General features: G+C 38.3%; 2 protein-coding genes across 3 annotated transcripts; both read left to right on the top strand.

Annotated features, from left to right (window-relative positions):
- The first annotated feature begins 1,936 nt into the window (after positions 1-1,936).
- LOC145492578 (NPC intracellular cholesterol transporter 2 homolog a-like) lies at positions 1,937-3,945 on the top strand. Its single transcript, XM_081472011.1, has one exon. It carries the CDS (start codon positions 2,232-2,234, stop codon positions 2,700-2,702), a length of 471 nt encoding a protein of 156 aa, XP_081328137.1. The 5' UTR covers positions 1,937-2,231; the 3' UTR covers positions 2,703-3,945.
- Positions 3,946-4,618: 673 nt separating this feature from the next.
- On the top strand, positions 4,619-24,911 carry LOC145491684 (uncharacterized). 2 transcript variants are annotated; one of them, XR_014049876.1, is made up of 18 exons: positions 4,619-5,017; positions 11,735-11,776; positions 12,604-12,677; positions 14,063-14,149; positions 14,839-14,944; positions 15,247-15,388; positions 16,056-16,121; positions 16,615-16,741; positions 17,795-17,897; positions 18,870-18,928; positions 19,121-19,185; positions 19,378-19,420; positions 20,223-20,337; positions 20,999-21,098; positions 21,392-21,461; positions 22,207-22,310; positions 22,819-23,225; positions 23,858-24,911. XR_014049876.1 is itself a non-coding variant. In XM_081470923.1 (17 exons), exons 1-17 carry the CDS (start codon positions 4,885-4,887, stop codon positions 23,087-23,089), a joined length of 1,707 nt encoding a protein of 568 aa, XP_081327049.1. In that variant the 5' UTR covers positions 4,619-4,884; the 3' UTR covers positions 23,090-24,911. The 2 variants fall into 2 exon arrangements, 1 of the variants encoding a protein (XP_081327049.1); XM_081470923.1 differs by having other exon boundaries at positions 22,819-24,911.
- Positions 24,912-24,941: the final 30 nt, after the last annotated feature.

Below are 24,941 nucleotides of genomic sequence, written 5' to 3'. Positions count from 1 at the left end.
ATGACTATAATGGGATAGGGGTTCTGAGAGGCCAGCGGCACATACCCAACAAAGATTGACCCAAGTACCCCCCCCCCCCCCGGGTGAAAGACTTTAAAACTGAATTCTAGATAACTGGAATTGTTACTTAAAAGCAAAGTCACGGGAACTTAATGTTTAATCAGGAGCCCATCACTAGGAGCGTGCAACTCCTATACCCATATCTACCAAGTCTATGTCACGGCATTTTTACAGACTGGTATATTTTTAGGCTTCTTTTCCGGCAAAATAGGTCAGTTCCAGTCCTCATGAGCGCACATCGCGGTAAGGAAAAAAATGGCGGCCTCAAGTGGACATGTCGACATCATAAAAAATAGAATAACAAAATACGCTAATTCCCTGGCTATTTGCAAGTCCGTGCTTGTGATTGGTCACTGAGGTTCCTGCGCGGGTCTGAATTCGCGGTAAATTGAAACTAAAACTAGATCGGTCCGTGAAAACGCTGTGGCAGGAATGTGGGGTAGGTGCACGCTCCTAGTGACGGGCTCCTGGTTTAGTTTAGTGAGGAGCCATTAAGACTTGAACTGAATTTTTGTTCAGGCTATTTTACAAAATTTGTCAGGGGCACCTAGTTTAACATGCCGCCGTATTTACTGGAAATAGCGCCTTCTGAGGGCCGGGAGGAAATTATATATAAAAAAGAATGCGTCCGCAATGCGTACATCTGCGTCTAGTGCTATCTAATTGTGCGCTTCGACATGATCGAATTGATTGTTAAAAATTAGTATTTTACAGGCACAGAGTGCGGCTGTGTGTTAATTGTAATTGAAAGACTCTGTTCTGTTTCAGTAATAATTCATCAGGTTTAAACAAAGGAAATCAAGACCGTGACGAACAATACTCTCTCGTTCTTGCAATCACGCAAACTTGTGCAAGTAAAGCCGATCGCTTCCGCCTTCCGTTGACTTCGACGGGGGAGGTACTCCCAGAAAAATAAGGTGTGGGTGTGCGGCCCGCTTCCCAAAACTCTAACCCTATTTAAGACCAAAATATGTGATTTTCCCTACCCTAGTTATGACCTAACCAAAAACTCGATTTCCTATTTAAGACCTGACCCTTAAATCAATACCCTGTTTCAGACCTGCCTTGTAATGAATTAGTTGCCTAGTTCAGAACGGTGTTAAAAACATTGTGAAGGGCGTCTTATCGATAATTATGAAGAAGAAGCTTCTTCTAAAAAGAAAATCACCCAATTCAAGACTAGAGTGTAAAAACCATACCCTTTGAGACCAAAATGGCCAAAATCGATACCCTGTTTTTGACCAAAACTGCTTCAGAAAAAACCCTTTGGGGCCGCACATACCTGTATAGCCCATATAAGGGAGTAAATCCCCCCGGCCCCCCCACCACGCCACGCCCCCCCCCCCCCACACAAACACACACACTCACACACACCCCACTCCATGGACGTTGACAATGATACAGGAGGGCTGTCACTGGTAAACGCGGTATGCAGTTCATAAAGCAAAAACCGAATTATTTACGAGATTTCCTCTGTAAGTATAAACGAGCAATTTATTTCAATAAACTGGAATGGGCGAGTTAGTCACGAGATTGTTCATTTGAGGGAAGGACATCTCGTGGAACACAAGCATCAGTCACGAGGTTTAATTTGATTTATTATTATGTCTTTATATTTGATTTATATGTTATTAAATTAGTCAACTAAATAAAGTGTTTCACCGGATTTCTACAATTTCTTGACCTGACTTCTGACTTATTGCTCAAATAACGAGTTTCATTGAAATTATATTATTTAAGAAATAGAAAACACTATCGAGCTCACAATCCAATTGTGTAATAGAAACACGAGGGGAAGTTTGGGAGAGCGTGAAATGCTGTGGGAACATGAGCCGACGAATCAACGCGCATATTTTCTTTGGGCTATTTCCTAATACTTGTTTACGGGAGAAAAACGGGAGAAAAATTAATGAAATATGACGCAAGGATTCAGATATTTCGCATTGTTCAGTTTCATTGGATAGTGAACTAAACTCACAACTCAGCTGATTATGGTGCGGTAGGGAATATTATTTCTCCCTGCCTTATTCGGCATTGCACGAGGTTGCACGAGGCAATAAGACAGTCATGGGATGTGGTCCCTCATAACTACTTCACACACCTAAACTGAGTACATTTAAGGATTGACCGGCAGATCAAGCAAGCCTTGTTTTACTGAAAAGCCCAGCAAAATGGCCGTGAACAACGCAGCAATCATCCTGCTCTCTATCGTCGTGGTTTCCAATACTTTGGCCCTTCGAAACCCTATTGACTACAGAGAGTGCAAAAAAGCGTCCCAGAGCGATATTTCGTCAGTCGATATAGAACCTTTTCAAAAAGATGCGAGGGGCCGCTATATTTTCAAGAAAGGAAGCAATGTCACCGCCACAGTCAAATTTACTCCAAAAGTAATGGTCAAGGAAGCAACCGTACACTTGTACGTTATTCTTGGGCGAATGATAGAAATGAAAGTACCTTATCCAAATGCTTGCGAACACCACAACATCAAATGTCCCTTGGAGCCTAACGTGGAATATACAATGATCGGCACTATTGAGGTAATGAAAAACCTGCCTAGTCTACCGTTCATTGTCCAGTTGGATGTGGAACTCCCGGATAAAACGTACTTGTACTGTTTCCAAATGCTGGTACACATTATGTAGTGAAATTTCACTGAGTCGAAACACTGCCTGACTGAAGGACAACTTCCTCTTGGAAAGAGTCCGACTGTTAATTTCAAATATAGCTTGTGGGTTTAAATTTATTAACAATGTTATCAAAGAACTCTTGGAATTGAAACTATAGCGCTAATATATACACCAGTAAAAATAACGAACAATTACATGCAATAGGACTTGATGTGAATAGATTACTTCATACCGTAGAATATATATAGCTGATGGCTCGTAACAGATAAAATCGAAGACTATGATTTCATTTTTGTTTATTTTGTTTTTACATGGAAGAAGAAGTTTGCTATATAATTTAACAACTAAACATTGCGAAAACATTGATGAGAACTTTAAAACCATCTGGTTAAAAGTTTAAAAAGCCGGTAAAAATTTTGTGACGACGTTTCGACTTTTAAGTCAAAGATGAATAAAATTGTGTGCAAATATGTAGGATGATAAAAATGTGGTGATGATGCAATCGCGTTTCGAGGAGCAAAAAGCAAATTTGAAAATATTAGACCGTCATTACTATATAGAGCAAACATTAAAAGTAAATTCTTTAAAAGATTAAACTAGATTTTTGCAGTCTTACTAGGTTTATACTGTGTCAGTAACGCAATGCTGTACACGCGACTGTCAACCCCTACACTGCACTTCCCTGAAATCTCGTCCGATATGAAACTTTTAAACAAAATCCCCCGGCGTTTGGCGGCTTTATAAGTTCAGTTTTTGTCACTAACATGGTCACCGGCCGTCCACTCAGCAATGTGATCATCACGGGTCTGTCTTGCCAATGCCATGGGATATCTCGAGCTCATGGTTCACATCGTGACGGACCCTGACGGATTATTGCCCATGCGCAGAGCCTGTCTTATATGCTTAGGGACGAGCTATTATTTTTTGAGGGGGGGGGGGGGTTAACTTTCCCCCCAAAAAATCCTGTAGAGCAAAACCTGCTGAAAAAAATATCGTGCAAGCTAGCTTGGGGAGCCATGGATAAAATCGGGCAAGTGCTGTCTGCTAACCCAGTCCTGTGTTTGATTTTTTTTTTTTCCGATTTGTTGATTCCTCGTCGTTAGTGCACACTCAAACATCTAACAATTTGTCCTTTGACCCCTTGCGTGATTTTACCCACTATTTCAGTGGTATGAGGTTTGGGAATCCCATACTTTTACACCTGAAATGCCACAAAGGTTGCTAGCTATATCTACTGCTCTAGAGGAATTTTTTGACCAAAAAATTGTAAAAGCTATTGTCCACCCCCTGATTAGCTTTAAGGGGCACTCAGGGCTTCTTCACATGACCTGAAGGTATTTTGTCAACAAAACGTGCTCGTTTGTGGGCTGTTGTATTTGTGGTTCATTTTAATGTTGACATACATTGGCTTAGACTCATCCTATATGTTAATCAAATACTCAGAAGATTACGATGATCTAATAATAACTTTATTCACGTGTCAATGAGATTTAGTATTGCTGCTAATTTGAACACCTAAAAAGAGTTACAATCATCAGAATTAAATTTTTAAACATTATAATTATTTACAAGATAAAAGCCTATCTACCAAAATAAAAATACAAAAGAGATTAAAGTTACGAATAAAGCTAACTAAGAATGATGACAATTGTCAAGTTGAACACATATGACATTTGCATCCACTGCTCGCATCAATTAAAATGTTTAAATTTCATATATTAAATTCCTTTTCCTAAGGTATCTTTTAAAATTCTTTATTAAAACTTAATGATTTAATATGATTGGGAAGTCTGGCCCATAGTTTTGGACCCAAATACGACACTGAATGTTTTCCATAAGTCACTGTCTTGAATCGTGGGATCACAAAGTCTGGATTTCTCAAATTAAAGTTACTTTGTCTTTAAAAAGATCGATTATATACTGTGAGCATAAGTTGTTCTTAACTTTAAACTTTAATGAAAATACAACATAGGTTATTGGCAATTAACTGCTGCTTAGTCACTTTCTATTCTTACGGGGTTTCTTTGCACGAAAGTCTAGCTCTTCCAAAAATTCCGAAAGGTAGTGGATTTACTCACTTTAAAAACTTAGAAAGACACTGAGGTCGGCTTGAATCCTGTGCCTTCCCCAGAAGGGAATACTTTGTTGTTTTTTCCGAGCGCGATATTTCCCAAAACACCCTGCACACCGTCAAAACATGGAGGACGAGGATGTAGAGGAACGCGAAAATGACGAAGAAAATCTGCTCTCAGAGAGCCTAGAATTGCAACGTTTAGCTGTTGGTACGACTACTGGAAACAAATGGAAAGTTCTTGGGTATCTTCAATATTGTAAGTTTGATTTTACACAAATTGCGGTTGGTTGTCTCGGCCTTCCGTCCCTAACTTCGTACACACGCATGAAGCTACAAAGTTCAGAGGTTACTAAATAAGTAATAAGCTTAAGCTTTAAGTAATTAGTAAAAGCTTAATGAAAGCCTACATTTGACAACAACCACTACGTTTTACCTACGTGCACTTTCAAAGAGATCCATTCCAGAATTTGCTGCAATGTTTGGAAATTTTTCCTCTTCGTGTAGGTTGGCCATGGGTCCCTTTGCAGCTGAAAATGCGTGGACAATTTAAGAAGCATACAGACCCTATGCAATCACGTGCACGTGAAACGGTGTTTTCGCAAACCTTTTCGAGAGACCGGAGTTGAGTTAAGTTTCATTTTCAAATGTGCAATCTCGATGATTTTGAGGCTTCGGAGGCAGGATAAATTTGAGACTAACGAGATAGCGACACTAAAGTACGCTTAAGCTGAATAATAATAATAATAATAATAATAATAATAATAATAATAATCAATATTTAAACAGGGTGACCCCTTCAGTCGCAGGACTGGTATCAACGGGGGCCCTGTATAACGTAAAATAAAAAGAGCATGTATAAATAATATATATCTATAAAAAAACTAACTACTTTAAAAGATACGCTGAAATGTTTAAAAAATTTAAAAGCTTAAAAAGGTAATAGCGTTCTCATAAAAATTGGATATAGAATTGAAAATGTTCTAAAAAATAACCTAAGAAAAAAAATCGGAGATAGCCTTGAAACGTTCCTTAGGTGGTAAAATCTTTATGTTCGTTGGAAGGCTATTAAATGTGCATGCACCATGATAATAAAAAGACTTTTTAGCGACATCTAAATGAAATTTAGGAAGTATAATGTCAGTGATTGACGATCTGGTGCATCTGTTAAAAACATGTTGGTTGTCGCTCTGGCAGCGTAACAGGAAATAGTCTTTAAAGTATAGAGGAACTTCTCCGACCAAGCACTTGTTAACTAACAGTGCACAGTGCTTTTCCATGGTTTTTGTAAGAGAGGGCCAGCGTAGGTTCTCGAGTATTGTTTCCGTGGCTATGTCAGGTTTAAAACCGTATACGATTTTCGCAGCTCGTCGTTGCAGGCATTCAAGAGTCTTTCTGTTAGTGCTTCCCAGAGGGCAAAAGCACGTATCACAATAGCTTAATATCGGTAGCACCGTGGACAAATAGATCTTATTTGCTGCTTCCGTGGTTAAACAACCTCGTAATCGTGACAGGAGGCCAAGTCTGCTAGCAACTTTTGACCTTAAATAGCTTATGTGATCGTTGAAAGATAAACACTCGTCTAGCAAGACTCCTAGGTACTTGAACGACTTTACTTGGTTGACTTCCTTTCCTTCCATGCAAAGCGGACTATGAGATTCAGATCTGACTAGCCTTTGCCGAGTTCCAAATAAAACATACTCAGTTTTCTTTAGGTTGAGGAAAAGACCGTTTGCTGTTAACCAGTTAGAGACGTTATTGAGATCAAGGCTTAAGTTCAGCTGTAGTTGGTCAATGTTTGAAGCAGCAGTAAAAATAACGGTATCGTCGGCATATAACATAACACTAGACAGACCAACGGCCAAAGGAAGATCGTTTATGTAAAGAATAAACAAGAGAGGCCCTAACATGGAACCTTGAGGTACTCCGCTATTGATGTTGGCGGCAGAAGAAAGTTGATTTTCAATGGACACTCTCTGAGTCCTGTTAGTGAGATAGCTCTCAAACCACGAGAGAGGCTGGTCTTGAATTCCATATCTGTACAACTTGTTTAAAAGACCGTCATGAGGAACAGTATCGAAAGCCTTTTTCAGGTCAATAAACACTGCCCCCGTCAATAGCCCTTTGTCCATATGACCACGAATTTTATCTGTAAGGAAGGTAACGGCCAACTGAGTTGAATGATTTGCGCGAAACCCCGATTGATAAGGCGAGAGAAGAGAGTTTTCTGATAGGTAGCTATGTAGCTGATGGAAGACAGCTTTCTCCAGAATTTTCGACAAGATCGGTAAAATTGATATAGGCCTGTAATTGTCCAGATCATCTTTGTTTCCAGATTTGAACAAGGGTACAACCTTTGCTTGCTTCCATTCAGACGGGACTGCACCAGTTTCAATAGAAAGATTTATCAAATGTCTTACACAGTCAGCTATCACAACTGCGCTGTCCTTTAAAAGTCTAGCAGGTAGACCATCTAGACCTGTAGCTTTCTTGAGTTTTAGGCATTTAAGTTGCTTAAGCACAAACGGTTTACCCACTGCTGTGAACTCAAAATGATTCTTTGTAAACAGCTCCTCGGTTGTAGAATTAAAAACTGGTCTTGCATACCGGCATGATTCAAATAACTTGTTCACAACAGAAGTAAGGTAAGTGTTAAACAATTCTGAAATGCTTTGTTTATCAGTAACAATCTTGCCCTCTGCCTTGATACAGGTCGGAATAGATTTCTGTTTCGTGTCCGGCATTATTTTCTTCACAGACCTCCAGAAAGATTCAGAATCGCCGCTGTTCTCTTCAAGTAGTGATCTACTATAGCTTTCCTTAGCACGTTTAATCCTTGCACTGACTTTGTTTCGGAGTAATCGATATGTGGCCAAATCGGTGTCTAATTTTGATCTACGATATTTCTTGAGACTGGCATCCCGAGCTCTCATCATCTGTTTGATTTCCAGTGTAAGCCATGGACAATTACGTCCTCTAACTTTTTTGTCGATTAGTGGAGCATGTTTGTCACATTCAGCCGTAAAGTTGCATTTCCACAAAGACCAGGCTTCTTCGACGTTAGTCGAACTCAACACATCATCCCAGGGGATTTTCTTCAAATCACTGCAGAAATTAGTTGGATCGTATTTAGCATAATTCCTGCACTTTATCACACGAGGTTGTTCTTTGAAGTTATTTATCTTTCGAACTGAAATTAGCATATCATGATCACTCAGACCGGATTCAGCAACTACGGCTCGAGAAATGTTTCGTGGATTTGTGGTGGCAAACAGGTCAATAAGTGTAGCGGTGGTTGACGTAGACCGTGTTGGTTCATTAATCAACTGTGTTAAACCAAAGGTTTTAAAAATCTCTTTCAACTTTTTGGTTTCAGAGCTTGGTTTCTTAGGCAAATAATCACAGTTGAAGTCCCCGTTTACAATAATTTCTTTTCCCTCAGCCGCGGCAGAGTCCAGGCTGTTGTAAAAGCGAGCCAAATAATCTTCGTCAGGCTGGCTATCTGACTCTGAAGGTGGCCGATAAAATGTTCCAAACAGTATGCTTTTTGATTTAGGCAGAAAAATCTCAATCCAAACAGATTCATCAATCTCGAGGTCAGATCGGCGCACAGCATTAATTGACTCACTGACAAACACTGCTACACCGCCTCCTTTCCTCACCAATCTATCTCTTCTAAAAAGTGTAAAGCCAGGCAATGACACTTCTGCATCCGAAATGTTACTGTTGAGCCATGTCTCAGTTAAAGCTATGATGTGAATTACTGCTTCAGTGCAATGATATCTCCGTGAATCCTGGACCTTCCACTAAAATAACCTGTCCTCGGTGTCTCAAGACGGTCAGAAGAAATCAGGCTTTTGGATTTTGCGTTTTATGCAAATCGCGCTTCCATTTAAAATGCCTCGATGCGAACTTTGAATCTGGCTCGACTTGTCATTTCTGCTCAGTTCCATCTTCTGCTGAGCAACAGTTCGATGACAGTCTAAACGATAGCTTTGTTGTACCAGCAACATCTGATGCTACCCTAAAGTTGCGTGGTCTTAAGTTCATCCATCAAAACATCAGAAGCTTGAGGAAGAAGTTAAATGAACTTCGTGTTTTCATAACGCAAAGTCCGAATACATATTTTTTTTTCCAAAAACAAGACTATCTTAGCCTTGCGATAGAAATCAAGACTGCAAGACAGCAATGTAAAAAAATTCAAGACTGCAGCACTCCTGAAATTTGGCTTAGGGTGATTCCATCAAAAAGGAATGGGTTAAGTACGAAAACCTTTCTCAAACTTAATGGTCCTCTCGGTATTAATATGTTGGATTGTGGAGGTAGCATGGCCTAGTCATGCCTAGTGGTTAGGGCTCTGGATTTGTAATCTGGAGATCCTGGGTTCTGTCAAACCCTCCACTAGATAGATAATTTGTGTTGGGTTGTCCCAAAGTCACTCCTCTCGCATCTTTTAAATATCCAACTGGTCTGCCTCCAACCAGTTAGGAGTTTTCACAAGTTTTCAGTTCTATAAATAAAATTAATATTAAACTAGTAGTAATCAAAGATTAGAGCAGTACATTCACACGTGTACTTGGCATGTTTGGTGGCGTTTGAATGGTTTGGTAGGAGACGTCATAAAAAACTAAGTTTGATCGAATGACAGATACATGTAGAGATCTACATGTGAAGTTGAAGCCTGTGGTAAAAGGGATTAAGTATTAACTTGCACTGGACAAAACATTTTCCAGGAAAGGCATTCGAACTGTTGGCGACACTTAGAATTCAATTTCAGATCGCCAACACTTGTAACAAATATTTCTTAAGAAAATAAAGTTTTGACCAGCAATCCTGCAAGACAGCGCATCGCCTAATGTTTTTAAATTTCGTGTTTGTTTTTGGTTATATTGCTTGAATTTACATCTTGTTTTCACAAACAAAAAAGGTAAATTAACCATTCTGAACACAAAACACGACCTTTTGGTGAGTTACACAACACGGAAAGTTTGTTTTCTGACAATCAGTTATGGCGAAAACAAATTTGCTGGGCTATGTAATATTGGAAAATTTATTTTCTGACCACAGATCTGAGGGTCACCATGGCAATTTGGTGAGTTTCACGGAAGATTTGTTTTCTCACCACAACTCACGGCCATTTGCCATCGCGGAGCTACAAAACATTGTTTCCTGATGACTCAGGCTTTAGTTACTTGTTTTCGAGGGCTAGCGGGTCAAAATACCAGCAGCTTTGCAGAAATCATACACACTTCAAATCTACAATGGTGAATACATGTTTCAGTCACCTCTTTTTCTAAAACCTTTAATCTTTTGGTCGCCAAAAACGACATCATCCAAGTTAACAACACGAAGTTTGGTTTTTTGATAGTTAAGCAGACGTATGTGTCATTGCCATGGTACCATAAATAAATATAAACAGGCCTTAAAAATCGGTTTTGTTTATTTGCAGAAACTCTAGTCAATAGATTTTCTTTATCATTTGCATGCAACAAACTTGTAACAATGCACACATACATGTTAAGACTATTTTTGTTAATAATAGTTTAACAGAAAGAAAGTCAATTTTATCCCTTGTCGAAGGGTAACTGGAATATCTAGAATTTCATCTGTTAAACTTCACAATTCTAATTTAGTTACTTATTTCCCAAACTACTGTTGTGCCAAATATTGTGAAATTATAATAAGTAGTTCTCGAGAAATAGGTGTATTTCGGAGAAAGCTACATGTGTTCCCCTTTCAATCGCAATTTTTTACTTACTACGCATGTGCTTCATTTAACCGGGTTCTTTTGATAACAGAGAAAAATCTGAGAATTGCTGGGTTCTTTGAATCATTACGTTATCTAACATGCCTTTCTAATACAAGACTAAAATCGTTAAATAAATACACTGTTCAATTATGAAGAAAAATAGTACAGATTGGGTGAGCATTGAGCAAATAAAATGATCACTGTAACGATGCCATGTTTCGGTTTGTTTTTGTAATCCTTATGTGCGCACGCTGTTTTGCATTAGCATGCCTAGAACTGTGTTCTGCCACCTTAAGACACCTTAAGGCAGTTATTTTATTAAACAAGTTGAAGAATTCAACATCTCAAAGCTGTCAACTATATGCCACTTACATCATATTGCATGAAATAGTCAAGGTCACCATACTCATTTGAAAGAAAACTTAGAACCTTTTATTTACATACATGGATGTACATACTTTATTTGATGAATTAGGTTTGAATTAAGGTAGCCAAAGGGCTGATGTGGACCTACTACAATAAATAACATATCTTTATAAGCTAAAAATACAAACCTAATGGAGTAGGTAAAAAGTAAAGTTTGCATACGAGCCAAGTGGCTCATCAGGCCGGAGCTTATCCCTGTTTCAGTGGCATGAAGAAACTAGGAGTATTTCTACTCCCCCTTGGATGGGATTCTAGTCTATCACAGGGTTACCCCCCAGCGTTAAATTCACCTGTACCCATTTGTACACCTGGGAGGATAGGCACTGAGTGTGAGAGAAAAGTGTCTTGCCCAAGAACACAACACAATGTCCCTGGCCAGGGCTCAAATGCGGAGCGCTTGCTCTGGAATCAAGTGCACTAACTATAAGGCCACCGCACCTCCCACACATAAAGGAGTCAGAGGATAAAATGCATACAAGCTTAGCTCGGAGGAAATCTTACCATGTTGTGTATTTGTAGACACTCGTGGGGGTACTAATTGAGAGTTAAAAATGACATAGAATAAGAGTGGTTGAAGATTTACTTCAGCTTGCAATTGGTTAGCATACATGAAATGTGGGTTGTTTGAGCCTATTTGTTCATTTATTTTATAACATGACATTGTGGAAACAAATACTGATTGTGCATTCTTGTATGATTATGAAGCAACTTGTAAAAGCTTGTAACAATTCAAAGTTCATGGTTTGAGTGCTATGCAGGTCTATTGATTTCTCTGACTGGCTAATTTTTCTCATGTTTAAGATTTTGTTACCATCGCTGTTGTTTTGGGTACTGGATCACTAGGTAGGTGTACAATTATCAGTGGCAATTTAAGTGTTTATGCGGCAATCTTGGTCAGAATAAAATGAGAAATAACACCACTCCTACCCCTGAATCAATGATCAACTTGCGCTAAAGCTAAAACACACCATTTTTTCCATAGCCTGGGTGATCTTAAAATTTTTCATTGAAATTGACAAAGATTGTAATCTTGGTCGGAATAAAATGAGAAATAGGGCCACCCCTCCTTCTGAATCAAATCAATGTTGAAGAATGAACTTGTGCTAAAACCAAAACACCATTTTTCCATCATTGAAATGGGGGAAGGGGTGATCTTAACTTTTTATAAATTGACCAAGTTTGTAATCTTAGTGAGAAAAAATGAGAAAGAAAGCGACCCCTCCTTCTAAATCAATGATGCATGCTAAAACCATATTGCCCTTTTTTCTAACATTAAAATGGGGGGAGAGGATGTCTAAATAGCTTGTAGCTCATCAGAAATGCATGTACAGATATATCTACATTTGGTTCTATGCCATAATTTTTACAGCATAAAATGATTAGGAGTATGGTAAAATTTCTCCCATGGGTGAGACATTTACCCCTCAGAGATCAACTAAAACCACGACTGGTCAATTGACTAACAGGTCCTCCACTAACCATGATTTAAAACCTAACTGGTTTTTGTCTTGTATCTGAGGCACAATGTGGTAATCATTAGTGGTTTATTGGAAATGAATTTAGATTGTCATTTGAGTGAAATTTTGTTCATAATTTGTACATTTGATGTCAAGAGAGGTGTTTGTTTTGCAAATTGTTAACATCGCATACATACATGTATTGTGGTGCAGGGTTGTCAGAGAATCCCTCTCAGTCTGGATTTGTACCTTTTGTTGTGGCACTCTTCATTGACATCTTCATTCAGGTGAAAACACTTTATTGACATAACCCACTAGACTTATAATGTGTAGACTTTCCATAAAATATCCATACCTCCTCAACCCCACAAAAGAGATTTTTTTAAGACTCCACCCACCCCTCTTGAAATTCCAATTGAGCTTCATATATTCCTTAAATTATTTTGTCTTACAGAACCCCCACCCCACCCACAGGAAATCACAATCCCTTTTGTGAGGGGAGTATGGATCTTTTCTGGAACTGCACAATACTCTATATAAAGTACGACAGTACCATATATAGCACTGTAGTTGTACTTTAACTTAATGGTTGCTTACTGAGGCAAAAAAATGTTTCATTTTCTTTAGAGTAAAGCATTATATTGATTGCCTGTGCATTTAGTGGCAGTATTAGCATTTAATTATGTGATGATATCATAGCCTCTGAATTAGCATCTATTTGAAAACATTAGAGCAGTACTTCCACTGTCCTGTACTCAAGATGTTTTCAAGTTTTATTTCTGTAGAAAGCAATTTCTGACACACTTGAAACTAATTTAATATTAATAATGATAATAGGACTGAGTGGAGTCCAATTCGGTCTGTAATCATACGAGTGATTAACAAAATCGGACGACCGCGAAGCGGGAGTCCAATTTGTTAATCACGAGTGTGATTACAGACTGAATTGGACGACACAATGTCCTGTTACCAATTAATCATAACCATTACAATTTCCCACAAAAGTAAAAGTTTCATTTGAAAAAGCGCTTTTAATAGTCATTTTTAAATATCATAATATTAAAAATATGAAGAATAGCTTGCAAAATGGCGGTTGTTTCTTTCAAAACAGTCACCAGAGACTAAACCTCCAAAGTTTTACAAAGACAGTTTCTTGATTTGGTTACTATAGTGATTGTAATCAATGCTGTGATTGGCTGATTTAGTGGAGAGGACTTAAAATGATTGGTTCATGTAACTGTCCGATTACAGGTGTCCGATTACAGCCAACTGTCCAATTACACTGTCCGATTACAACTTTGAAGATTAATTAGAGCAAAATACAGCAGTTTATGCACCAATCACATTCGAGGAAATTGTAATTGTTATGATTAACCCTTTAATTATTATATGTTTGTGTAATCAGGGCTTGAAAAAAGTGCTGTGCGGTCGTCCAGGACAAGTAGATTTTTCTGCTGGGCTAGTAACTTTTCATTGTCACTTGCCTGATGGGCAATAGCCGAGGCAAATCATCTACCAACTAAGTACATGTGTAACAGAAAAAGGCAACTAAGACTTGCCCCAGGCGAGAAAAATTTTAGAGCTGCTTGTCCAAAGGGCAAGCTGTAATGAAAGTTTTTTTCAAGCCCTGTGTAATGTTAATCTTCTTGAGGTGATTATTTTCATGTTGCAGATTTTGTTAGTATTCTATTTTGTGGAGCTGTTACAGCAAGCCTACCTGGCTAAAAAACAAGACCTGTGTGAAACAGCTGCTGCAGCAGTAAGTCAAGATTACATGTAGTGGTAGACATGCTATTATTTAACAGTTGTGACCTACAAAAAAAAAAAGGAATGCCAGCCAAGGATGGTAATTAATAATAAAATTAATACATTTTTCAAAGATCTTTGGTTATGGCACAAAGAAAACACATCTTCTGTATTATCATTTTTCCAAGTTAGAGTTGAATTATGTGCTAATAAAAGTATATTCTTAATGTCCTTCATCAACTGCCAGCTGAAATGTTCAAAAAATGTCCTGGAATACAATAACAAATTTAAAATAGCATGTAGGTACAGTTAATTGCTGTCCATCCTGCCAGCAGGACTGGCAAGAGGGCATTGAATTGACTGGCTATGAGGACAATTTTACCTGCCTGTTTTGACCATGTAGAGGAAAGTTCTTACAAAGAAGTTCAGTTCAAAAAGATGCCTACCTGACACTCAGGTGAAACCAGTTGCCTTCTTGCTGAAAATTGTATTGAAACCCCTGCTGTCAGCCATTGCTTCTTTCTCAGAAGAGGAAATTAAGCACCCCCAGCACCCCTCTCTGGACAGTTGCATCATTGCTTATAATCCAGCTAGTGCTGTTGCAAGTTTAATGCGCAATAGTCAGCCAGTCATTTCAGTCAATATTATTTCCTTAACAAAATTATATGCACACTGACGACCAAATGATTGTTATAACTTTAGTTTACGCCAGATGAAGATGTTCCCCTTAGTGATGATGAAGGCATTGAGGAAGAAGATGAAACTAGCAAATCAGAGATGGAGCTAGAGATAAACAGGAGTGATGCATGTATGTAGTTTCTGTGTACGTGAATTTGGCATCCACAATGTTTTGCATCATTGTGTGCAACCTCATTTCTAGGGTTACTTGCCCCCTGGGGTTGAAGGAACAAGGCTGCATTGTGTACTCATATTTATTTTAATGAAAAGCAACCCTGCGCATGTACTTCCTACATGGCAAGTTCATGACAGTTTTATCAAGCACTAGGGCTACATAGTTTATGTAGCCCTCAGTAGATTTAGCAGGGTTTTTTTGTGAGAAAGTTTCATATATATTTACCGGTATATCTGTTTGGTATCTTTATCTTGCAGCTGAATTAGATGAAACTGTGTTACTGGCAGAAGACAATCTGGAGAGGTTCAATAATTACCAGCCCAGTCTTCACACTCTAGCAGAACTCTTCCTGGGCAATGGTGCAAGGCAGTTCTTTAAAGTGATCATACTTATTATGTTGTAAGACCTCTTTTATTTACAACTCATACAATGTAATTTAATATTGAGTTAAATTGCACAAACATTTTCCTTTTTTCAAAGCTCCTGGTCCAGGTTGATCAAAGCTCCATTAAGCTAACCCAAGATTAGTGATTTTGATATTTTCAGTTTTGTAGCTTTTCGGTGAGGATTTCTGTTTATAGTATAATTTTGTCCTTCAGTTTTGAGCTTGAGTATTAGGAGTACACAAAAAATAAGACGTGAAAATCATTTTTATACTTTGTAACCCTAACTAGATTTAAATAGTAGACATGTCAACTAGTACTTAGTCATAGCTTGGATGGTATTAATTTGTTTAACACGACATGGAAACTTCCATGTAAATAGAAATGCCTTGCACTACAATGTTTACTTCTTGCAAGATCAAGAATCGGACGAATGTTTCAAAAACCATAATTGCTTCTAAGAAATGTCCAAAGTCCGACACTGCCTGTTTTTTAAGTATCTGCATATGCCAGACTCAACACTTACGTCTCCAATTAATCACAGAGAAGTAAAGATGTAGAAAATGATATTTGTCTTTGTTGCATGTCCTGATATTTCCTTGTCAATTTTATTTGTACAATAAAAATATCATAAGCCAGTTACTGAACATGATAATTATTATTTGTTCTTTCTGTTGTTTTAGTATTTCTGTCCTTGTCAATTATTCTCTTGCTGGCAGTAAAGCTTGTGCTCAACTTCTAAACCTCAAGTAAGTGGAATTGCAATCTCTTGCACTGAATCTCTTCAAGTGGTTTCTTCCTTCTCATGTTGAGTCTGCATTTGGAACTTTTTACACTGTTCAGGTAAAACAACTTTGAGGGCATTTACACATGTAGCATCATAGATATAGAACAAATTTAAAGCAGATAAGTGTAGTTTAGATCTTGACATATTCGTAGCCTTTTGTATTTGTGTTACTTGGTTATGATGCTTAATGAAAATAATTGACAGACACCTGTGCTGTAGACAAACTCGCTCATCCGATGTTGGAAGAATCTTAAAAAGGCATACGTATTGGGAAAGAGACCATTCTTGTTGAATCCCTTAAGAGCACCTCCTATGTCAGCAATGTGGGCCACTTGATCTGTGGACCGTGCTTTAACCACAAACTTGACTAATTATTAATGAGAAAATACCTATTCTCTACGGTCCAGCATTGATATTTATTATTGAATTATTTGCTCTCTTTAATTTTTTTTCAGTGTGGGGTACCCACTGGCAGTGTTTGTGTGGAGCTGTGCCTTCCTGATTATTTTCCTTAATTCTTCTGTTCTACCATTTGTATCAGTAGTAACATTCCTTGGGGGATGTCTGATTCTTATTGTAACTGTAAGTATGTCACTGAAGTGGTTATTGACTTGTACAACTAGATGTTAGTGTAGAATTACATATCATTATATAGCCCAGAAAATTATCAAATCCAGGTCAGAGATGTTTTATGCTCAAATTGCTGGTTTTTGACCTGAGACCCCTCACTTATCTGGAACAGTGGCTCAGTTGCTAGAGCGCTGCACTGATATCACAGAGGTCATGGGCTCAATTCCATTCAATTTTTCAGGCTTTAATTTCACAACTGCTTAAGTTGACTTTGTACTTGTAACCACGATGATCAATCATGTCGCCCTGTATATCATATGTGTAGGAATTTATACTAGTCTTTCTTTGCATGAAAACATATCAATCATGAATTTTACAATAACTGTCTAATTTCTCACATGCTGATTGGCTCATTTTTATCATCACTAAGAGTACAGGCAGATAAAATTTTGATTTATGCAAGGTTTCAATTTCAACTTTCAGCTGTCAAACTGTCAACTTTTTAACCAATGAGATTTTATGGACTATTTTAAGTAGCCAATCAAAAAGCGAGAAAAGCTATAGACGATGTTTGCATCATTTTGAATAAAATTCACTTATCTTTGTTTACGGCAAGTGTACGGTGTCTTTTCTCCTCATTTGTTCCCTGCATTTGACCATTTTGGGGTCTTGTTATTGTAAAAAACAAATTGACTTCAGTTTTTTATGTGGCTGTCCTCTTATTGATGATAAATTTTGTCATAACATTGTCAAAGTTTGCTGTGGAACCACTCACCTGCAGTTCGTGGTTCCACAGCCACTTTGACAATGTTATGATGCAATTTATCATCAATAAGAAGACGGACGCATAAAAAACTGATGTCAATTTGTTAATCTGATGCTCCATGATGTAGTGGAATTGCATTTAGTGCTGTTGGATTTGATTTCTAATCTATTGCATGCGTGTATTGGTAAGTGAAGCTGGTAGTGCTTTGCACAGATGGTAGTTCTGCGATGCTAGATTACTGTGTGTTAAATGTGTGACTGTGTAGTGTGAAACTATCGTACACCATTGTTGTTCTTTAGGTTTGGACTACTTTGCACATAGAAAGCCAGTGGAGCAACATTGAAATTCTAGGTGACCTGAAACATATTGGTCAGCCTTTTGTCCTGGGTACTGTTGCAATGGGTAAGTAAACTTAGTGACTAAACTATAAACTGTATTTTTAATTTATAAGTTATGTAAAAAGCCTAATGACTTATTTTCAATTGGAATTTTGGCAATTGAAATTAATCTTTCTTGAAGTTCTAAATCCAGAGGAGTTTTCTCATTTTAACTTCCATTAGAAGCTAGGTGTTTACAGTTCAACTTGTTAATACTTATATTTTACCAGACACTCTGGACATAATGATTGTAGCGGAGCTCCTACATGCCAAAGGTGCCGGAGCAGAGCCCCATACCATAGAAAATTTGGTTACCCATCAATCTAAAAAATTTTGGTCATCACGCAACTGTCTGTACACACGTCTGTACGTACATCAGTATGCCAAGCTCAATACCTTGAAAAATAAGAGAGTAGCACTACCATTACCATAGGTACATCATTGATATTGGACATCCATGTTGTGATTAATTGACAGCCGTCAACATAAGTCAGCCACTGACCAGTATCACTTACCCATATCTCCAGCTCAGGTTTATAGCTCATTGAGGTCGCATGTTTTTTTCAAAGTTGACCGCTGACCAGGTACTGGTTTTCAATTGGATCACAGGCTCAAACCAGGTTAATACCCTGGTTGAGAAGAAGGAAGTATGTGCAAAGGCAAAATTTTGGCACAAATTAACCTCAGGCATGTTGTTGACTTTTCTTCCAACATATTCCTCGCACATTTGTGTCTCTTGGAAAGTCCCTGATATATTGCATACAAAATTTCTACAATCTTGGTTACGCTTATAGTTAAAATTTAACGGGAAAAAAACTGCAATACCACACACTGAACAATTACGTGCTCACAATTGATCATTTTTTGAGTTTCTGATCCAAGAGAAACAAATCCTCCTTTTCCTTTATGGTTAATTATTGCAATCAGAAGTTCAGCCCTTAGGCTTGGCTTGGCAATGTTTATGATAAGCTATGTTTGTTTGTTGTGTGATGTTTAGGTGCAGTTGTGAATATCCTTCCAGTACTTTTTGCAAAAGTTAAGCCTTCCATTTCAGAGGTAGGGGCAGATAATGAACTTTATTGGTGTTTTTATTTGATGATTAACCAAAATGGTTAATAAGATTTTGCTTTCAATGTACCATAAATTATCTTTATATCACTCAGACACATAATTTTTGGATATGAAAGTTTCTTGATTGCTAAGCAACCTAAAACTCATTAGAATTTGTACTAAATATTAATTTTGCAGGTACGTGGATTTTATCGATCTGTTATTGCTGGGTTGTTGACTTGTGTGGCAGTCATAATTTTTTGGTGAGTTTGCAACATAATTTATGTGCCAATTTGTGTATGTTCATATTGCATGTTACGATATTTCCATAGCCCACATACAATGTAGGTCACAACCAATGACATGGGAGAATTTTTCTAGGCAGTTGTAATCATTGCTTGGAAATTTACCAGTTGCCATGGTGATTGCATTAACTTGCTATGCATTTCTTACAGGGCTGCAAGAAATGGTGTTACATCAGCAATTCCTCTTACAAAGGTGAGCACATTACTTTAATTTTTTTTAGTTTCCTCCCTTGGAAGCATTGTTAATTCATGCACATATATATAAATATTGACCAAGCGCATTGGCCAAGTTCTTTTTTTGCGTGTTTATGGACCGATACAGAGTCCAGGTCCGTAAATGTGCAAAAAAAGGAGGCCAATATCCAGCAATTTTCACTGAACAAGCTTGGTCAATAAAGAATTTATTACATGAAAAAATAACACCACGTACTTGTGGTACACAGCCAGTAATCCTGAGCAGGCAAGATAGCACCATCTTGCATGCTCAGAGCCAATCACAGTGCAGGATTGGGTTCATGTTGTTCACTCATGGGCCTAACCGTATAATCATTAAGAAATAGAAAACATGCTCTCCATGTTTCTATCGAGGTATAGAAACACAAGTGGAAGTTTCGGAGAACAAGAAATGCTGTGGGAACACGAGCCGCAGGTGAGTTTTTCCACAGCTTTTTTGAGTGCTCCCAAACTTTCACGAGGGAAAACAACTTGTTAACTTTGATTATCAAAATGTAAATTCTCTTTGCTCATGCCATCATTACATCGACAGCTCGTGCTGGTTCTGTGTTTCCATCGAGTTACAGAAACACGATTTTCAACCAATCAGCTTGCATATTTTCTTAGTGCTGTTTTCTAAATACATGTAAGGCACTCAGCTTATTGTTCAGTCTCTTTTACTGCAGTTCAGTTCTTTTAGATTACATCCACATGTGTCTCTCTGTCAATTTCCAACAAATTTCTGGCTTCTAACTGAAAACATACTTTGTTTGTGTACACAGATTATAAAATCAAATTATCCCGGCTATGGATGGATTGCTCTTCTAGTTCAAGTGTTTATGATTAGCAGTGTTGCTGTATCATTTCTTACTATGGGAGCAGGAATGAAACATATGGGTAAGCAGATTGCATTAATGTTATTTTAGATGTGAAACTCTCATCATCATCATCATTATCGTCATCGTTGTCATCATCATCATCATCATTATCTGTTCTCTCCCTCCTAGTTGTCATTCTCAGTGGCAATTTCTGGTCTGTAGCTGTGCACTGCCTTTATCCTACCTTCTCTGCGACACCTCTCTTGGCCATACCCTCCTATGCCTGACTTGCCTGTACATGGGTGGTATGTTATTGTGACCTTAGGATGTTAGCCTGCAAGCAGGCTCACCTTTGAGTCCCACGTACAAGCAGCGAACAGCAAAGTGATCCGGCAGGGTGGAGTCAAAAAAACATAAATGCATCACTGCTCAATTCCGTGCTCACAGCTATGCCACACTTGTGCTCCAATGTGAGCCTGTTTGCAGGCTATTGGGATGTCGATGTTTACAGCAATTCTAAGCAGCAAAGGTTTCACAGAATATCTCTTAGACACAAAACATCCATTACATATATCACTTGCAGACTAATTGCTTTCAAGACCTTTTTGAAAAGGAGAGACTTTCTAGACAGAGAGCCTTTACAGAGAGGGCAGAGGCTTACAAATCAAGGTTATAAACAGTATTTTTGCAACCTGTATTGTCAGGGAAGTAAATAAATACTTTTGTGTTTATTTCCACAGTTGACAGTTGGTTTGATTCTTTTTATTCCACAACTCAAACTAACTGGCAGGAGATGAAGTCCAAATGGGAAGGCATCTATTGTAAAGCTCACATCAGATGGTCAGTAATCAGACTGAAATGTTAATTTTCATGACCGACTGCCATTCATTTCTTGTAATATGATCTCTGAAAATTTGTTGACACATTAGGAAATAATAATTCAGGGATCGGAACAATCAATGAGCGGTTAATAGTTGATCCCTGGTTGATGAGGAAATTACAAGGTAAAGTAACTAGGAATTCTCCTTGACACCCACAAAACAAAACAGGGCCTTTAATATTGTCCCATAATGTTGTGTATTCTTCAAATGATGAAGCTACTTAAGAATCGTTCCGTCCATATTTATCCACAGGTTTCTAAAGATTGCCATTCTTTTGTCGCTGTTTGGATTTCTCTTTGCTGTAGCCGCATTAAATCCGGTGGTGAGTGATCTTTTGCTGTCAGTCTAAACCCCTCCCTCCCGTCCCCCTCCCCTTTATTCCACAGGAAGTTTGGTCTGAACGTCAGAGAGAAGATAAGCCCAACCCTAATGCGTCTTTTTAAGGATAGAAAAGGTGGTGGACAAATGCAAGAGTGCTATTTCCCCCCCCCCCTCCCCCCGGGAGGGGGTACCTTACAAAGTGTTATGCAGGGAAGGTCCATTTTGACAGAAAAGGTACTCCATTTGTGTACCTTTTATTGAAAAAAGGAACCCCTTTCACATACGTACTTAAGAACACTGCATCCCTCTTCTAAACCCTTGAAATGAAGTTAATGAAGTCTTGCTTAATAAGTTTAACCATACGGCCATAAGGTGCATCTGTTCAAAATATTTTAACTAAAGGCCTTTAAATACCTAAATGATGGATTTCCCTACCCCTTTCATATACCTCAGCCTGTGACATCCCTGCCCTTTTATATACCTGAAGCCTGAAAAAGGTAACCCTTTTGGGCGGGGCCTCTCGGTATGGGCCATTACAGGGAGTACCCCTAGGCGCTATCAGCAAGTGTTTCCTTAAAGAAATGTTCCGTCATTGTGCAAGCTGCAACTATATTGCCACTCATTTCCATCCTTACCATCGTTTTTCATCTTTACTTGCCAAGGTGCTCTGGTCATTTATCTAGGAAAGCTCTTCTCTTCAAGCAGAGTTGTTTCTTGTTAACAGTTTGTGCGTGATCTTCTTTCAGGGAACTGTGACAGTGCTGGGGAATGTCACATCACTAGTGTTAAATGTTGAACTCGGAGTTTTTGTCATTCTAATGCTTAGACGATCACACAGCCAGACATTCAGGTAAGCTGCAAACCTCCCATTACTTCATATGTTTGATAATCAAATACAACTTCAGGTCTGAAACACGTACGATGGAATCATAGTTTTGGGACTGGAAGATAAATTCAATAAGATTACCATGTCAAGAACATGGCGGCTTACCCCATACGAAATTGTAAGGAGTACCCTGTCATAACCTTGTCAGGTGTGAGTATCTCTTCCCAAGTAAAGCTAATAGCCCATTTCCGAGTTGACCTAAGCCTCTCTATCAAAGCGAAGCCTGGTGCATGTGAATGATATCTCATTTTCATATGAAAGGATGGGCATCAAGACTCACTTTGAGAAAAATGACCCATTGGGGTACTTAGTATGAAGTTGAAATTTTGACTGTACAAATCATTTCGAGTATGTACCTGTACTGAAAGTCGCTTGGGTATGTTGTTTATATTTTAAGTTTAGTTTGTTATACTTTTTTAGCTTGAAAAAACAAAGATACCCATGGGTTTCTCTGTCGCTCTTTTTCCTTCAGGCATTCCCGAGTGTCCGTTCCCCTGTCCCGCTGTCTGTATCACCTGCAGTATTTGGTTGTCATTTATTTTCTGTGTGCTGTTGGTTTTAACATCACCGAGATTGTTCAGTTGTTATCTTACAATCGAACTTCATCGACCGCTATCGCCCCCGTGGCAAACCAAACTTTAACGTCACTTAATGCCTCTACCGGTGGTAACTCTAGCCTGACAAGTCTGCATAACAGGCAATGGCGCCTTCATGACGTTCTGATCAACAACGGGACTCTTTAAACGTGAAAGGAGAGCAATAAATGGCGGCCAAGTCTAAATCGAGGCCACCTTTCTTCACGCACAGCCTCCACGCGCGTAACAAGAAATGTGCGCCACGGCCGCGCGCGATGAGAGATGGCTGCACTCATGGATTAAGGTGGCTCCCTATAGTTTTACGATTGCACGCGCGCATAGCACGAAAGCTCAAGTAATCTGCGCGCGCTCAAAGGAAAACGACAGTGTTTTTCGATGTTTATGACGTCAACATGAGACCAAAAAGCAAAAACTGACAGTGAATTTTCTCGCGTTTCCTTTGGTGAATTTTTTTAAAATTTGGTTCAGTTGTAACCACATACAATTCCTATAAAATACCCTATAGTTGTTAAACTCTGTCAGAGCTAATCTAGTATATTTGGAAGAATGACAAAGTGCAGATTATTGGAAAAACCGTCTGAACAACGTTGACTTTTTACCAATTCAAAACGTCAGGCAATATCATTTCCATGATGTGGCAAAGTATGAAAAGATTTCACCGAAGGAAAGTATAAATATTAAGGAGTTTAGGCCAAAATGAGGAATATATCTGCCTGTCATAAGATGAGCTGTTGCCGTGGTAACGACCTTAATCCAAAAATTGACAACCAAAAAATAAGCCTTATTTTAACAGTACCCATACTGGTAAATCTCTACAGGGAAGACTAAGAGAAATTAACTAAGTACAAAGTTTCCTTTCCTAACTCGCGCTGTATAGAGAGGGTGTTCGTAAATACTCTAGGGAGCCACGTTAAGGGGCAAATGGTAATTTACTTACAATTTGGGATATGGTAAAACTTTTTATTATATAAACACTGATGAAATACCAGGTGAGCTTTCGCGCGAAAACATGATATCTCCAGTATTTTCACGTGTGAAAAGATCACGTTGCTACGGTAACATAATAAATCGCGCCTTTCGCAGCGAAAGTTAAATGGTTCGTTATTTCACCGGTATTTATATGATAAATAGAACATTACATGGCCGCTTGAAGAAACGAAATGTCTCTTCGAGTGTTTAAAAATATGAAAAATTTCGTATCTCCGTGCGGCCATGTAATATCCTCTATGTAATAAAACTAATTGGTTTTCGCTTTGGTTAAACACAGTTATTGAAAACAAAACATAAACGTTATTCCATCGTGTCAGACACGTCATGGACTGTGCGATTTTTGTACTGAGGAAAGTTCGAAGATTGTTAAGCATAACTCTTTCATTCAACCTTAGCTTGTAAGGATTTACAATGGTTCAAACACAGTGTACTCCAAACATGAAGCTTTATAGAATAGGAATATTTATAGCCATTTTGATATTTATTGAGGATAGCACGTAGAGAAACGTGTGTTTATGTATTTTCATAGAAAAAAAGCTCATTTATTCACGGTAGTCATATCATTAAGTTCGAGAGAAAATTAAGTGGCAGTCACTTAGTTAAATAACTCAGTTAAAAGAAATTCATGGATACTTTTAAGGACAGTTAGTTTGTACATTTGAGAAGTCTAGAAAATGAGAATTCTTGAAAAAAGTGCAAGTCAGTAGTTGTTAAAAAAGAGTCAGTTGGGGCCTTATGTTCTTACGGTAAGCCTGAATATTCATGGATAAAATAGTACCTCTGTAATTTGTAAAGGTTGCGCGCTTTTTTTCCTAACTAAAAGAGCAAAGTCAGAGTGATCAGTGTGTAGCGACCTTCGGCAATCTCCGGAGGACTCTCGTAGCTGTTGATAAAGTGCGGAGATCTCCGGAAGTCTTCGGGTCATCTTGGCCTCGGGTGAACTTCGGAGTTACGTTTACTAACGAAAACTCTTTTGTGTCAGAACCAATCAAAACTCAGAGATTTTTCT

The sequence above is a fragment of the Orbicella franksi genome, chromosome 7 (assembly GCF_964199315.1).
Source record: "Orbicella franksi chromosome 7, jaOrbFran1.1, whole genome shotgun sequence".
NCBI classification, from domain to species: Eukaryota; Metazoa; Cnidaria; class Anthozoa; order Scleractinia; family Merulinidae; genus Orbicella; species Orbicella franksi.
The sequence above is the reverse complement of the archived record's forward strand: the minus strand, read 5'-3'. Positions and strand labels throughout refer to the sequence as shown.

Coding starts and splice junctions, on each gene's coding strand:
- LOC145492578 (XM_081472011.1), top strand. CDS start 2,232: ATGGCCGTGAACAACGCAGCAATCATCCTGCTCTCTATCGTCGTGGTT.
- LOC145491684 (XM_081470923.1), top strand. CDS start 4,885: ATGGAGGACGAGGATGTAGAGGAACGCGAAAATGACGAAGAAAATCTG. Junction 14,945..15,246: donor GATAAACAGGAGTGATGCAT/GTATGTAGTTTC, acceptor TTTATCTTGCAG/CTGAATTAGATGAAACTGTG. Junction 19,186..19,377: donor GTGGCAGTCATAATTTTTTG/GTGAGTTTGCAA, acceptor CATTTCTTACAG/GGCTGCAAGAAATGGTGTTA.